The sequence below is a fragment of the Trichomonas vaginalis genome, chromosome VI (genome assembly GCF_026262505.1).
Source record: "Trichomonas vaginalis G3 chromosome VI, whole genome shotgun sequence".
NCBI lineage: Eukaryota > Parabasalia > Trichomonadida > Trichomonadidae > Trichomonas > Trichomonas vaginalis.
The window spans coordinates 15212196-15228416 of NC_067208.1; the positions used below are offsets into that span (position 1 = coordinate 15212196).

Here is a 16221-nt window from a genome sequence, read left to right on the forward strand (position 1 = left end):
GAAAATTTTCAACATTATATTTGACTTATGACAGTTTTGTTTCAATAACATCTTTATTGAATAAATTTTTTTATTTCTTTGATTCTTGTGTAGATTTACCATCATCGTTTTAATATCTAGGTTATGCTTATTTAAATTGCAAGTTCCTGAAGATTCTTTGTTGTCATTGTTTTGATGATTTTGATTTCAACCATTAGATAATTATTAATTGTTTGCTAGATCCATCTGCAATTTGAATCTAGTTTTATAATTTATAATTTTGTTCTCTTGTTATAGTGCTCTATAAAATTAAGGTTATTCATCGATTTCAGAGGAAAAGTCACTTTTTGATCTAAGAGACCACTGACTAATGTCCGGTAACCAAGCAGACCTCGCGATCTGCGAGGAGATCACTAAGAAGTTATTGCAACTCCCCGGTGCAATACTTTTTGATGAGCCACTCAACCAGAATGAGGAACAATACCCTAACTATAGCAAACACATCAAAAACCCGCAGGATTTAAAGACCATTTTGACGAGATTGCAGAAAAATGAGTATCAGAATGTCGCCCAGTGGGAAAAAGACATAAATTTAGTTTGGTCGAATTGCGAAACTTATAATGGAAGAGATAGCTATGTAGCTTGTATAGCCAGACACATGCAGAAACACTTCGAAAAGCTGAAAAGAAAGTGTTTCATTCGTAAAATCAACGGTTGGATCAAAAACGTTTATATTTGGAAAGAAAAAATCGACAAAATGCTTTATTCACCACCGCCGGGTTCAAAACTCTCATTCCTACCGGAAATACCATATACTCCTATCGAATATAATAAATTTACCACAAAAGAACTCGATGCTTTAATTGATGCCAGTAGAACAATTTTTGCATCACGCTCAGATTATGACCTAAAGCAAGTGGCAAAAATTATAGCCCCAGATATCGCTAATGAATCGAAAGTTGAAGATTTAGTCATAAATGTTGAAACTCTCTCGCCAAAGACACTTCATGCGCTTAGAGAATACTTCAAAAAGAAAATACCAGACTATCCTCAGTAATATTTGTTTTACAACTTGTTTATTTTATTTGAATATAAAATCTTTTAATATTATCGTTGTTAGGAATAGAAATGATTGTAAATCTTTTAATGTCTATCTTAATCTAATTAATCTTCTCGTATTTAAAACCAAATGGAACAAACTTCACTGGTAATCAAAAACGATTAAATTTTCTCCATCGAATATTCAGATACTGTTAATGAAATGAGTTAATTAAGACATAGTCTAATATAAACCAATTGTATTTGGCCTGTATATTTCTAAATTTAACGAAAGAAATTCGAATTATTCACTTTCATCATTTAAACATGATAAAATATTTTAGTGTATGATTGTAATGATATTTGCACGGGTCTTATAAAAATAGTTTTCCCAAATTTTTTTCAAAAATTAAAAAATAATTTCAATTTTATCATAAATTTCATTAAAAATCACTATTCTAAAAAAAATTTGGAAAAATCAAATCGAAAGATTTAATATTATTTAAGTTGAAACATCATTTTCTAATGAATTTTTAGTAAAACAATCAGATATCGTATTTCAAAATTTAATTTTCAGCAAAACAAGCAATGTTTATCCGCAGTAATGCATACACTAGCATTTTAAGAGATGTTTGATGATTTTGGATCATTCATATTTTTTTTTCGGAAGAAATTGATCCTTTTTATCATCAATACAGTTGTTGTATTGGTTGGCATTCTGTCCTTTTTATATGTTCTTGGGGTTATTCTTTTCCCTGATCAAACCATTTATGATGATTTTGAACAATTACATTCAAGAATTAAACCAATCAAACAGTATGACCTAGAATTAAAACATTTAGTACCTCCGGATCAAAACATATCCATAGATACCACATTTATTATTGGTCTTACTCAGTCTTATGAAGCAGAAATTCAAAATACAATATCTTTTCTTACAAAATATAAAGAGCAGCATCCAAATTACAATATCCAATTAATTGTTATATTCCAACATCCAGGAATCTCGAATAGATCTCTAATTGGAATTAATACGATTATTGTACAGTTAATGATGGTTGTTAGCTATCATTCGAGCATGAGCCAAAGTGATTACTTCAGAACTGCTGTTCTACGTTCAAAAGGAAACGTAATCTTTATTTTAGACTATAAAGAGCTTAATGACTTAAGTATTTTTAATACTTACATGGGAGCTCTCGGTCAGAATCACAGACAAATGGTTATTGGAGTCAGAAATTCTTCTACAAATTATTTTAATGCTTTTGAACAGAAAATCTTCCATATTTTCAAGACAGATGACAACTTCTTAATATCTCGACTCGTTACAAAGGAAGCTGCTTACAAAATATTTGCAAATTCTCATATTGACGATGAATTCTTTACTGTTGAAGCAAATAGACTTGGCAAGCTCGAGCATTGCAAAATACATCAAGTATTCATACAAAATATTACTCAACCAGAACCTCCAAAATTTATTTGGTATACGAAGCTGATACATCTTCTCCAGATCGGATTTTTCTACAAGATAAACATATGGACCTATAAGAGAATGTATTCAGCCTTCCAAACTAAATTCGAACCCGAAGAATTATAATTTTAAATTTTTTCTTTGTTTGTTATTACGGAATAAACTTTGTTTGTAGTTATCATCTATTTGTATTAATAAGATTTTGAATTTTTTTTGAGATATTTTAGATGAAATTTTCAATAGTAAAAATTTTGTAGATAAGTTAGTATAATAAACAGATAACAGTTTAAAATCTCGAAAAAAATCTTACTCAAATGATTGACCAGGATATAAATTCTCGGCGATTAACTTAAACGCATCATTTGCTGAGTATCTAATGCTTACATCCATAAACTGAGAGCCATTACTCTCAGCAGGGTTGATTTCTACTAATATTGTACCATTTCTTTTTGCGTTTCTAACAAAGCTGAGAACAGGGTCTACCGCACAATAAGTACCTACGACAAGTAGTAAATCGCAGCTGGAAAGAGCGTTGTACGCAGCGTCTCTGATATGGCGGGGAATTGTATCTTCGAAGAAAGCAACTTGCGGTTTAAGAACTGAACCACAAACATTGCAAACTGGAGATGTATCGGTATGAAGAATTTCAAGAACGTCTACGTTTCTTAGTTCATGGCATTTTTCGCAAACGCCATAATCAGTTGCAGCTCCATGGAGTTCAACTACTTTCTCGTCATATTCATCGTCATAACTATGAAGGGAATCGCAGTTTTGTGTCAAAAGATCTGAAACATAGCCATCGATAACCATTTGATGGAGGACATTATGAGCTAGCGTATGCTTTAGAGTTTTGTTCAATTGCAAATTTCTGATGTTTGCTGCAAGTCTCCATGATGGTAGAGGATTTTGATAAAATACAGATTTTGAAAGGTCTGGTGCCTTCAAAACATCCCAAAGACCACTATTATCACGCGATCTGAATGTTGGCAACTGCGGCGCACTAATTCCAGCTCCGGTTATCACACATGTTTTACCTTTATTGTTTTTAATTAAGTTTATAACAGTCTCTATGTTATTCTGGAGTACAGGGCCGTCTCCAATATCAGTTTCTTTGATAGTAACGTCTGTTAAATCACTAAAAAGTATTCCCATTTTTTATTCTAAAAATTAATGAAAAATAAACAATCGAAAAAGTGACAATTTGAAATTACACTGCTCATCCTTATTCAAACTAAGATTTTTCAAGAAAAGAATCCGAAATGTATACCAAATTTGAGTAGTCTTTCTTGGCGAGATTTTCCAAAAAATTTAATTTTACGGATTCTTGATCTTTACATCCATGCCCCCAAAACTCATATCTAAGTTGTCATTTAGCTAAAATAATGAAAAATCTAGGGGAGAATATAAATCTTTCATAAATTTTGATCAATTTTATTTGTGTCCAATCGGAACTCAATTAATTGCAGATATAGACATAGGATTTGGAGGATATTATTAGATGATCGATGTTTTTCTGAGATATCGTTATTGGTGGATAGGGATAATAAAGGAATATTAGCATATACATAATTAAAGCAATAGCATTATAGATGAAAAAACGATTTTAATGCCTAATAATATTTTAAAATTTTAAATAAAACAACTAATAGAAATAGAATATGGATACACGATACAATTAATTATTACTCATAGCATTTAATGCTTCCTGAAGCTCTTTGAGCTCATTTTCAGCATCAATTGTTTCTTTCCTTGTTGCTTCAAGAAGACCGCGAGATTCCTGAAGGATTCTATCATTTCTATCAATATACTTCTCAATGAATTCATCTCCAACGTCTGCTTCATCTACTTTTGCTTTCATTTTTTCAAATAATTCTTTTTGACGCTTTAAAGCTTCTTTTGTTCTTGCAACGAGTGCTTCCTTCTGAGATAAGGTAAACTGAGCTTCTTTCTGCTCAATTTGGGCATAATTTATCTGTAATTGAAGAGCTTCAATTTCAGATCTTTCTCTGATCAATAAAGCAAAGTTAGAGACCTTGAGATGGTATCTATTAAGGAAATCTTCACGTCTCTGCTTCTCTTTTCCATCAGGATACTCTTGATCTGCGTGATTTACAATTTGAGTGACAATTGCGTCCTGTGGGACATCAGGATCAAGAATCACAAGTTGTTCATTACTCTCTGATAACGGGATGGTCGATTGCGCGTCGAAAAGTTCAAAATCAATTTGGGATTTGGAAGTTGCGGAACTGATCTGCGCTTGCTTGATAAATTGCTCGGTTTCGGATACTTCAGCTTCCTTGGCTTGTAGATTCTTAAGGCGCTGGTCATTTGAAGCTTCTAAGTCACTTGTTAAAATCATTTGGTTTCCGACGTCGAATTCGAAGGAATCTATTTGGGTTCTGGCTATGCATAATTCAGCATCATCAGCTACATCGTTTTGTTCGGAAATTTCAGCTTCTTTCTGCTTGATTAAGTATTCGTGCTGATCTTCAAGGATTTTCTGGCTAACTGAGCATCTTTTATCAGCAGCATTCAATCTATCTTGGAATGCTTGTAATTGAAGCTGGAAAATTTCTTTTTGATGAGGAATTAAATTTTGGATTAATTTCTTTTGCATTTCGTTTTTGAATTTGATAGCCTTAAGTTTGGCTCTCTTGTATTGCAACATTTCATCTTCAGAAGCCCATTTCGGAGGTTCTGGAGGGATTAAATTTTCTAATTTACTGTTAATTTGTTCAATTAATGACTGGCCTTCGTTCTGAACTGAAGTAATCTCATTGTTGATTCCTTTTGCCTTTTCTATATCATCTTGATATTTATTTATATTTTCTTCGATTTTTGCGGTTTGTTTTTGAATGAAATTCTGTCTAACCTGCAATATTTGTTGATCTCTGTTATTTTTGTATCGAAGAGCTTCAATTTGTCTGTTCAAAGCTATGCTTTTTTCAGTTAATTGTTCATTATGTTTTTCAATCTTTAATACATTTTGATATTCTGTTTCATACCTCTTAAAGGACTCAGAAATAGAGATTTCGGCAGGTTCTTTCGCTGATTTTGTCTTCGACAGCTTTGAAGAGTTGTTCATTTTCAAAAATTCGCTTTTTTTTGTAAACCGTCTTCATTCTTTACAATAATAATACGCAGTATAAGAATACATATCATGCAATATTTTATATTTTTTGTTCAATATGAGTTTTGGCCACATGTCTTTCTCGAAATCCAACCAATTTTTCTTGAAAATATCAAAATCTTACTTAACATCTTTTAGTAAATAGCTTTTCATTGCTCAATTTAAGTGGATATTGTTATTTTCAGAGCAATTGTCAGAATGTCAATATGTCAAAAATTTCAATGTTTGTTTTTCTTTTGATATTTTCCTTGAGCTACAGGAAATGTCCTGAGAAAACAATATTAAGGACTAATAGAACAATGAACAGAAAGGTGAAAGGCGGCCATTGGAGCTATTTTTACATAAAACGAGGACTTCTCGAAAAATCAATGTACGTCAAATTTAATACAACACGAAAAGTCTCATTCTACGTCGGAGAAGGTGATCATTGCCCTTTTATGGATAGCATGCCTTTTTATGTTTCTGGTCCAGTTAGTGAGCAAATCGCTGATCTTCCAAAATTACCAGCTACAAGAAAGTTCCCGTTTGCTGTACGAACAGATGATGATGCAATAGTTCAGCTTCATATATACGGAAAAATTGGATTCGGAATTTACTCGACAATCTTCATTCTTATTCCTGGAGCAGCTTGTATCTGTGCACTATTATACTATTCTTATGTTCTTTATACAAAATTACCTCAGCGAAAGAAGATTCACTATAGTAAGAAATCCAGACTCGGAAAACGATAAATATAGCTACTATTTGTGACATCGTCTATTACTTTTGGCAATTGTATTTTGTTTTTATTTAATATTATTTGTTATAATTTATATTAGACAGTAAAAGGGAATTTGATTTATAAATACTATATCCTATTCCTATACATTTCTTTTTTAATAGACTTATAACGATTGAACCCAAAAATTTTAAATAATTTTATTATCGTTCAAATTACGATTCAAGTCTACTATAACAACCACCACAGCCTGTGCAAAAGAAGCGCTAACCTGAATTTCTACTAAAAATCTTCAAAAGGTGTATTAAGGTAAATTTCTCAGGTTCTTTTATAATATATACGTGCTCTGAGCTTTTATGCCAAAATATAGACATGTCTTCCCTTATCTTTATTTGATTTTTTCTGAGTTATTATAATTAGTTCATAAAACATGAAATATTTTAAATTTATAAACAAAAACAACATTTACACAAAACAACAAGCGTTCAATCGTCATCACTTTCATTACCATCTCTTGGAGTTGATAATAACCATTCTGGTAAGAGTCTTTTACGCTTTAGAGCATGCTTTAGAAGTTTTCTAATGGCATCCTCTAATCCTTGTGTAGTTACAGCACTGGTTTCGAAATAACGTGTATCGAATCTTTTTGTAAGTTGATCAGCTTCTTCGAACTCGACTTCTCTCTTGTTTTTCCAACTATCTATTTTGGTACCAAACACGGCAATGTCACAATCATTGTTTACCCAGTTTCTTGCATCAGTTATAAAACCAGGGATGGCTTCAAATGTCTTTCTGCTTGTAACATCGAATACGACAATAACTATATCAGCATTATTAAAGAAAATTGGCAATATTGAACGATATTGTGGAGATCCTGCTGTATCCCAAACTTCTAACTCGACATTTGCTCCTGGCACTACTCTATTTGTCTTTTCGAAATCACTACCGATTGTTTGAAAATAGTTTTCTGTATATGTATCTTTGATAATTCGATCAAATAATTTTGATTTACCGGACTTTTCATCACCACATATAATAAGCTTGAGTTTCTGAAGAGGGACATCATCAGGATCGATTGAAACAGCTCCTTTTATGATCTTATGACCAGAGGATAAAAGATCTCTGAGAACTGTTTTCATTAAAAAATGAAAATAACGAATCAATTTATGCGAGGACTTATGACATATGAGAACACTAATGGAATAGGCTTAAAATATCATATAGATTTAATTGAATACTTTACAAAGCTATTATGTAAAAAAAATGAAATTCAAGTATCATTGCGTTTTTCCATTTGTAATTTGTTTCATGTGAATTGATCATGCTTCATAGAAAGGTCATTGCCAATATAATGCATTATTATGGCTTTACTGGCTATGCCGTGATAGTTTTCTGATAAAAATGAATCACTCGGAAAAACTCTTAATTTATGTCACTTTTGATATTTTTCAGTTGAATGAATATGGTGCTGAAACAACAATATTATACATACATATCAATGAAAATGAGGTTCAAATAGGTGATGGTGAAAATATTTCTCTTAAATTTCATGATTATGAAGGTCCTCTCACAATCCCTCCAAATATCGAAAATAAACATGTTACATCTATCGGAAACAATGCATTTTTCAAATGTAATATTACTTCGATCTCTCTTCCTGATTCAATCAAATATATTGGAGAAAATTCTTTTCGTGTTACGAAAATTACACAATTTATTTCACCATCATCATTAAAAACAATCGGCAATCATGGCTTTGGATATATCTCTTCTCTTAAATTTGTTGATTTAAGACCATCAAAATCTCAATCATATTATTATGAAAGAATCTTTTTTGGATCAAATATTGAGAATGCCTTATTATCAGATGATTTAACAACAATTTCTGTAGGAATGTTTGGTCATACTAAGCTGAAGAATATTACAATAGCCAAACGTGTAAAATATATCAACAATTTTGCATTTTGGGGATGCCAAGAATTAGAAGAATTTATATCAGAAAGTCCATATTTCATAACATTTAGTAAAGCATTATATTCAAAAGATTTAAAAACATTAATCGGCTATCCAAGCAATTCATTTGTTGACATATTACCAACAACAAGAGTCATTTCAGCCGCCAGAGGTTTTAGTGGTACATCTTTTATTAAATTTATATTTAATGTATCGATATCCACATTGGGTATGTACGCATTTAGAGATTGCTTTAGTTTAGAATTTGTTGATATGACTTGTACAAAAATTAAATCTATTGAACATGCTACATTTTATAATTGCTATAATTTAAAACAAATTATTTTACCAGAATCTTTAAAAGTGTTGCGTAATTTAGTATTTGGTCGTTGTCCAATCGATCTTTTGATATTACCAAGAAATATTATCTCTACAACTGGCAGTTTTAGAGATAGCTGGGCAAAAGAAGTTGCATTTTGTGGAATTAATGATATCCCTGGTACAATACTAGCTGATATTATTGTTCGAGTAACACCTCAGTATCAAGTAGAACAATTTATGAATCACTCAATTGCATCCAGAGACTTTGTTTGTCCAGCTATTAGCTGTACAACATTAATCACTGATATAGATATATTTGCTTGCCCAACTGTTGAAGTTTATTTTAACTTCAAAATACCTTTCTCATCAACTTGCCCATTTTTACTTTTCTAGAATAGATGAACTACACAATTATAAGTATTTGCACTTCTACATATAAAGTTATTACATCATTATTTATTAATGGGATATAAATATCTCATTATTCTCAATTTTAGATTTATAGTCGTAACAAATATGGATTTTCATAGATTAAAGGAATAACTGCCCTTCAAATGGCAATAAATCTTTGATTCTTTAAATTGAATCATGATTATGACAAATATGAACAAAGCAAAGAAATAATGGCTTCCTCTAGTATAATGATATATTCATTTCTAAAAACTATTGCAATTCAGAATAATGAAGATCCTCATATTTGTTTCATATTATAAAGAGAAAAGTATAATAAAGCAAAAATGTTCTTATATTAAAGTTAAATCTATATGGATTAGCTAATTTTGAAATAATTGATGGAATTCCGATAAAAATGAATCACTCGGAAAAACTCTTAATTTATGTCACTTTTGATATTTTTCAGTTGAATGAATATGGTGCTGAAACAACAATATTATACATACATATCAATGAAAATGAGGTTCAAATAGGTGATGGTGAAAATATTTCTCTTAAATTTCATGATTATGAAGGTCCTCTCACAATCCCTCCAAATATCGAAAATAAACATGTTACATCTATCGGAAACAATGCATTTTTCAAATGTAATATTACTTCGATCTCTCTTCCTGATTCAATCAAATATATTGGAGAAAATTCTTTTCGTGTTACGAAAATTACACAATTTATTTCACCATCATCACTACAAACAATCGGCAATCATGGCTTTGGATATATCTCTTCTCTTAAATTTGTTGATTTAAGACCATCAAAATCTCCAAATTTCGGTACTTACAGATATTTTTTTGGATCAAATATTGAAAATGTATTGTTATCAGATGATTTGACAGTAATTTCAGAAGGAATGTTCGGATATACGAAGCTCAAAAATATAACAATAACTAAAAATATAAAATCTATTTCTAGCTTAGCATTTTGGGGATGCCAAGATTTAGAAGAATTTATATCAGAAAGTCCATATTTCATAACATTTAGTAAAGCATTATATTCAAGAGATTTAAAAACATTAATCGGCTATCCAAGCAATTCATTTGTTGACATATTACCAACAACAAGAGTCATTTCAGCCGCCAGAGGTTTTAGTGGTACATCTTTTATTAAATTTATATTTAATGTTTCGATATCAGTATTGGAGTTATATTCCTTTAGAGAATGTCATAATTTAGAATTTGTTGATATGACTTGTACAAAAGTCAAATCTTTAAATGAAGCGACATTTTATAATTGCTATAATTTAAAACAAATTATTTTACCCAAAACATTAACTTTATTAAATAGTAATTACATATTTGGACTTTGCCCAATAGATCTTTTAATTTTATCAGGAAATATTATTTCTGCAGCTCACTGTTTTATAGATAGCAGGACCAAAGAAGTTGCATATTGTGGAATTAATGATATTCCTGGAACGCTCCCTGATGATATTATTGTTCATGTAACATCTCATTATCAAGGTGAAAAATTTATGAGCCATTCGATTTCATCAAGAGATTTTGTTTGCCCATCAATCAGTTGTACAACTTTGATCACCGATATTGATATCTTTGCTTGTCCTTCTATTGAAGTATGTTTTAACCTCAATATACCATTATCATTAATTTTTCCATTTTTGTTGCTATAGGATTACAAATTTAACAATTACAGTTATCTTTATTTGTTATAGATACAATTGATGATATGCGTATATTATATTTTACCTTATTTTTTAAAATTGTAAGCACAATATCTTATTTTTCATGAATATGTATCTAGAGTTCCTACACTATTTTTTTTGATTATAAAGGAATAACTGCCCTTCAAATGGCACCAATTTTTCTTTCTTTGAATTGATGTACATAGATTCGCGATCATGTCAAATAAGAATAAATAAAAGAAATATTGATTTTCTCTTGGAGAATAAAAAGAATTAACACGTTTCCCCGGACTTTTCAGAGGATTGAGCTTGAAAGCATGAAACAGTCAGAAGAAATATGAAGGTCTGTCATATATTTCAGTGAATATCGATAATGGAACCTTAAAATAGTGCATTGAAAAGTCTAGACAGACTTAATTTTTTAATAGATTTATGAAATATCACTATTGCCATTCAGAATTTTTATCAATGTAAGTGTGAAATATGAAGATTTACAATGAATTTACAATAAATTTAATGAGATATTAAATCAAATTAAAGAGATAATTAATATATGTTTATATTAAAGCCAAATTTATAAGGATATCTTATCCAAAAAGAAAAATTTTGAAATAATAGAATGTAATTTTACGATTACGCAAATTCTAAACATAATTTAATCTTCTTCCTTTTTCTTCTTGATGAACTTCTCATCATCGATCTCCTTCAAGAACTTATGCCAAAGACTGACAGCTTCTGGGTTCTGTTGGGCCAATTTAATGTGTCTCTTTGTAGATTCGTGGTCAATGGCAGGTAAAGCGTCAATCAATGTTTTGCTCTTCTTCTCAGAAGGAGAAATGTAAATAAGATTCTTGTAATTTAAGTCGTAGAGTTTGTCCAAGTCTTTGAGAGCATCGATTGTTGCAACTTGTGCCTTGATGTCGTCAACAACTGGAAATTCAGCAATTTTGATTCCATCTGTAACATTTTTGAATTCTAAGTCAGGAACTCTCATTGCAACGAAGTTCTTTCCGAATGTAGATACGACGGACTGAGCGAATCTCTCGGAAGTAACTGACCAAGCGCCTTGTGCAGATCCAAGTGGAAATACTTCACATGGCTGGCCTTTTAGCGATGGATTGTCTTCCTTGAGGATTTTAAGGAACTCCTGGGTTGTTACACCAACGGAAAGATAGATATCTGGGTTATTCATGTAAAATGTACCTTCTTCACGTCTTGCGACGGAATCTGTAATGACGAATGTTGTAACATCAAGTTCTGGTGATGTAAGGAACTCAACGACCTTCTCAGCTGGTGTTGGAGGGTATTCGAGAATCTTACGAGTAATTGCTGGGTTGAATGAGCCAATTGTCTGCTGGAAACCTTGGGAATGATGAGAATGAATACGAGCAGCGTCTTTAACGATCTTGTAGTCAGTAATAAGTCCTTGATCAAGAAGATAATCAAATCCCATATTCTTAAGAAGAATAGCAAGCTTGTCGTATGTCATTGATCCTTCTGGGAGCTTAAGTTCCTTCTCAATCAAATGGCAAAGGGTAATATCAACAACTGCAACTTTACGTGTTGTATTAATTTTCATGGCTCTTCTCCAGAGAGTGATGTTATCAATAGAGTCAGCACCATCTCTTGTCTTGGGCTCCTTGAAAACTAAATCTTTTGTATTGATTACTAAACCTTCAGCAATGTAATCAACAAGAGTTAACCCCTTCTTTGGATCGGCAACGACAGTGCCGAGTTGAACGATATTCTTTCCTTGGAGTGATTGTGGAAGAGAGATTTCATTGCGATTGAAAAAATCGAGGATACTTTCTGTGGGGAAAGCTTCGAATGATTTTCCATCAACAATAACACTGACGAATCTATTGAAAGATGCAAGTGAGGATACGTTCGTAAGCATCTCCTAAAAATGGCTGAACTGATATTTTCTCCACAAAAATTCAGAGGGATAAAAATTTTTTTCTGAATTGTCAGAAAATTTTTTAGAACGATGATAAATACAATACAAATACTAACAAAACATTTTTATAATTTTTTGAAAGTGATTATATTGATCTCAAATAGACTACGAATATATCAACTATATAGTACGGTATTAATAATTATCAAGGAAATACAGATATTCCTGCTATATTTGAAATTTCAATTTCAAGTTTAGCACTACATAATCATTTTTCCTACTCTTTTTGTGATGTCAAGTAATTTCCCCAAAAAAGATCAACTCGGTTCTGCATTCGATGGCAATTGAGCTGGCCAACTTGCTTCTTCGTCCAGTTTACAGGCGCGAAGTGTTTGAAGTTGATTTATTGTTATGGGCAATTTTGATTTATTCAAAGGGTCTTACTTAAACCGATTTGCTATATATTGGAAATGTATTCGAATCATGCAGACTTTGAACGACTCAGACACAATGGAAATGAAATATTGAATCATGAATTTCAATATGGAGTTACATATTAATATTCATTTAGTTTTATTATATCGTTAATCCGTAGAGGGTCGACACCTCATATATGTCAAATATCTTTTAAATTTTATCAAATAAATTTATTTCTTAGTAATTTACCATGTGAGAAAGAAAATCATTAAGAGAGAAGTAGCGGTATTTTTGATAAATTGGATAAAAATGTAAAATAAAAATTTCGAATTTTTATTTCTTAAATTAAATAAAAATTCTAAGGTAATCAGTTTGTAAGGACTCAAACACATTCAGGATCTTAATAATAATTAATAATTTCTGATTTTATTTTCGTTTTATAAATTGAAGGTGTTATAATATATTCTATGAGTTCAAAACAGAGTGTAGTATAATATTGTTCGAAATATTCCAACTTGCAACAAAATTCTTAAAAAATATTCCGAAAAATTTCGCCAATTTAAATGTAATGTATCCGTCCTCGGTTATCCGAACCCCATAATAAGGTGCGGGGATGTAGAACGTAGTTTTGTACTGCACATAGGAATAATGGCCTCGCTCACGTTGTTTGGCCTTCCTCGCACAGATTGTCACTTTTTTTGAAAAGACCAAAAATATCTTTCAGACTATTAGCTATTTTTAAATATCTCATAGTATGTTAATTCAATATGAAAACAAATTTCTCAAATACATTATTGCTTTTTCATTTCATTGACTCCATTTCCTTTTTCTCCTGTAACAAGTACAATACAGTGTGACACATAACATGCTATGAATTAATTCCAAACTTTCATAAACTCAATCAAACTTGAATTCATACAAAAATTATCAAGATATATATTTTCATAAGTACATGGCACAGAATGACGCTAGTCGATCAAAAATTGCAAAGTTGCTTATTTTATTTCAATAAGATCTTCTAGAAGATTAAAATGATGCATTTGATTTTTTGCACAAGTATAAAGCATTTGCTGAAGATGAATTGGATTCAATTTTTCAAATGATTAATAAAAAGCCTGATGAAAACAAATATATTCCATTACTGATACTTTAGAAGCAGTTTCACAAGTGGTACTATTCAATGGCAAGAGACAGAAAAGAAAACCAGACTGAATGAAGAAATAACAGAAATAATAATATCACATGGTGCATATACAACTCCAAAAGATATATTAATAAAGAAGGTGATGTTTGTCAACTTCAATTATTCATATTATATATCTTTTTTTTTCCAGAGTTCCATATGATTATTGATGTAGATGTGAGTCCCCTTGATAATTCTATGATATTTTTCATCGCGCAGATATTAATACCAAAGAAGATTCAGAAATGACTGTTCTTTTGTATGATGCTATAGAAAATAATAAACAAGTTACATAATTACTTTTATTATATTGAAAAGATGTTAAGTCAAAAAAATCAATCTGAATGCTTATGTAAAGAACAAAAATAAGAAGAAAAACAATAATATTTTCTCCTTGATGCAGTATCAGCAAACAGAACAGTAGCTGATGATGTTTTTATTTCAAAAGGAGTGGATGTTAATAAAACCCAGTTCATTTTGCATCAAAAATAATAATTTACCAAAATATAAATGAAAAAGAGAATTATACAAAAACTCCTCTTCAATATGCAATAGGATTTAATGGCATAAAAATAGCAAAAAATCAATTGTTGCTGCATTTAAAATTATAAAAAAATAGGTATCACAAGGGCGTTAATATCAGTATGTATTCTAAAAATAGAAGCAATTCCTATACTAAACAGAATATTAATGTAAAAAATATTTATGCATGCATATCATGATAGAAAGGATATCTATATTTTCTCTTTACAAAGTTTCACATGAAATAAAAAGGAATCGTAGTAATTTGGATAGGTTTTCATAGTTGATAATTTTCTCTGGCTCTAAATGAAATTTCCTTCCGCATTAGGAATGATATCGATTCGAAAATATTATGGAAGATATTATTATAATGAGTTAATATTTTGAGTTAAGGATACCATTACATTGCGTAGTTAGAAAGAGAATATGATATTGTCATGATTGCTAAAGTTTTAGGCTCCAGAAATGAATATACATCAAACTGAAACAATTGATAAATTGAATGAACTTTTGAGAGGTTCTCAAATAAAAAAAATTATCTAATTTTTTACAATATTACTATTATTTTATCCACATATGTATATATAGTAATTTGAGAAAACTTTTAGGAAAAAATAAGTTTAATAAAAATCTGAATTTTACTTGTTGTGGGATTGTTATTAATTGACACTCCAGACGTATTACTAATAGTTATGCGTATGCAATTAAAGTATTTCTGATGGACAAAATGTGAGATTTATATCAGATAATTCATTTCTACTATTAAGTTATTCATTTATGAGTTTGCACTTATTCGCACTAAATAAATAACTATTAAAAATTGTTTTAATTAATTGACACCATATAATAGAGTGAATTTTGTTTGATCAAACAACAATAGATGATAGATATAAAGCCAAGAAACTTGCTATTAATATGCTCTACTTGCTATTTCAATGTAAGTATGATATTTTCTAAATGTTTCGTTCAGATAACTTAGATATATTAGTCAAAATTTGAAATTTTAATAGCACATATATTAAAAATAATTATTATTCATAAAAGATTAATGAAATAGTAAAAAAATCAATCAAATTATAAAAATACAACATTTAGAAGAATTCTTATTATCCTTCAAAAAGTCAGTATTTCTGCTGTAATTTTCTACAACATTGTAGTTATTGCACTTTGTCTATGGATTTGTATATATGTTATATATAAATTATATATCTAAACTGCCCATAAGTGCAATTTTTATATAAATTGTTTATTTCTTTAACAATTTCATATGAAATATGCTTTTTAAGCGTATCAAAGCTGTGTTCTTAATGTGCATGGATATATCAAGAAAAATGTCGAAAACAAAATGTGAATTCACAAATTCACTGAATTTTCACCGTTTTTTGAATTTTGCTACAGCACTAATATTAAATAATACTAAAATCTTCTGTCTTTGTAAAAGAATAAATTCTGACAAAAAGTGCTCGTTTAAATTTAATGATCATCTGTATGACTAAGTAGTAAAAA

At 30.2% G+C, this 16221-nt stretch overlaps 9 protein-coding genes across 9 annotated transcripts; 5 read left to right on the forward strand and 4 right to left on the reverse strand.

Annotated features, from left to right (window-relative positions):
• Nucleotides 1-255: 255 nt before the first annotated feature.
• Nucleotides 256-1409, forward strand: TVAGG3_0869000 (chromatin remodeling; the record flags this gene model as incomplete). Its single annotated transcript, XM_001326602.2, has 1 exon — nucleotides 350-1036. One exon carries the CDS (start codon nucleotides 350-352, stop codon nucleotides 1034-1036), a length of 687 nt encoding a protein of 228 aa, XP_001326637.1.
• Nucleotides 1410-1692: 283 nt separating this feature from the next.
• TVAGG3_0869010 (uncharacterized protein) lies at nucleotides 1693-2660 on the forward strand (the record flags this gene model as incomplete). Its single annotated transcript, XM_001326601.2, has 1 exon — nucleotides 2072-2611. One exon carries the CDS (start codon nucleotides 2072-2074, stop codon nucleotides 2609-2611), a length of 540 nt encoding a protein of 179 aa, XP_001326636.2.
• A 98-nt stretch (nucleotides 2661-2758) lies between these two features.
• TVAGG3_0869020 (NAD+ binding) lies at nucleotides 2759-3642 on the reverse strand (the record flags this gene model as incomplete). Its single annotated transcript, XM_001326600.1, has 1 exon — nucleotides 2792-3637. One exon carries the CDS (start codon nucleotides 3635-3637, stop codon nucleotides 2792-2794), a length of 846 nt encoding a protein of 281 aa, XP_001326635.1.
• Nucleotides 3643-4033: 391 nt separating this feature from the next.
• Nucleotides 4034-5592, reverse strand: TVAGG3_0869030 (uncharacterized protein; the record flags this gene model as incomplete). The annotated part of the gene is made up of 1 exon (XM_001326599.1): nucleotides 4161-5570. The coding sequence occupies one exon, from the start codon at nucleotides 5568-5570 to the stop codon at nucleotides 4161-4163; it is 1410 nt and encodes a 469-aa protein (XP_001326634.1).
• A 246-nt stretch (nucleotides 5593-5838) lies between these two features.
• TVAGG3_0869040 (uncharacterized protein) lies at nucleotides 5839-6566 on the forward strand (the record flags this gene model as incomplete). Its single annotated transcript, XM_001326598.1, has 1 exon — nucleotides 5915-6346. One exon carries the CDS (start codon nucleotides 5915-5917, stop codon nucleotides 6344-6346), a length of 432 nt encoding a protein of 143 aa, XP_001326633.1.
• A 93-nt stretch (nucleotides 6567-6659) lies between these two features.
• Nucleotides 6660-7472, reverse strand: TVAGG3_0869050 (GTPase protein; the record flags this gene model as incomplete). The annotated part of the gene is made up of 1 exon (XM_001326597.1): nucleotides 6819-7472. The coding sequence occupies one exon, from the start codon at nucleotides 7470-7472 to the stop codon at nucleotides 6819-6821; it is 654 nt and encodes a 217-aa protein (XP_001326632.1).
• Nucleotides 7473-7734: 262 nt separating this feature from the next.
• Nucleotides 7735-9000, forward strand: TVAGG3_0869060 (ribonuclease inhibitor domain-containing protein; the record flags this gene model as incomplete). Its single annotated transcript, XM_001326596.1, has 1 exon — nucleotides 7735-9000. The coding sequence occupies one exon, from the start codon at nucleotides 7735-7737 to the stop codon at nucleotides 8998-9000; it is 1266 nt and encodes a 421-aa protein (XP_001326631.1).
• Nucleotides 9001-9415: 415 nt separating this feature from the next.
• Nucleotides 9416-10684, forward strand: TVAGG3_0869070 (ribonuclease inhibitor domain-containing protein; the record flags this gene model as incomplete). The annotated part of the gene is made up of 1 exon (XM_001326595.1): nucleotides 9416-10684. The coding sequence occupies one exon, from the start codon at nucleotides 9416-9418 to the stop codon at nucleotides 10682-10684; it is 1269 nt and encodes a 422-aa protein (XP_001326630.1).
• Nucleotides 10685-11232: 548 nt separating this feature from the next.
• On the reverse strand, nucleotides 11233-12593 carry TVAGG3_0869080 (Fe-only hydrogenase family; the record flags this gene model as incomplete). Its single annotated transcript, XM_001326594.2, has 1 exon — nucleotides 11352-12593. One exon carries the CDS (start codon nucleotides 12591-12593, stop codon nucleotides 11352-11354), a length of 1242 nt encoding a protein of 413 aa, XP_001326629.1.
• Between the last annotated feature and the right edge of the window lie 3628 nt (nucleotides 12594-16221).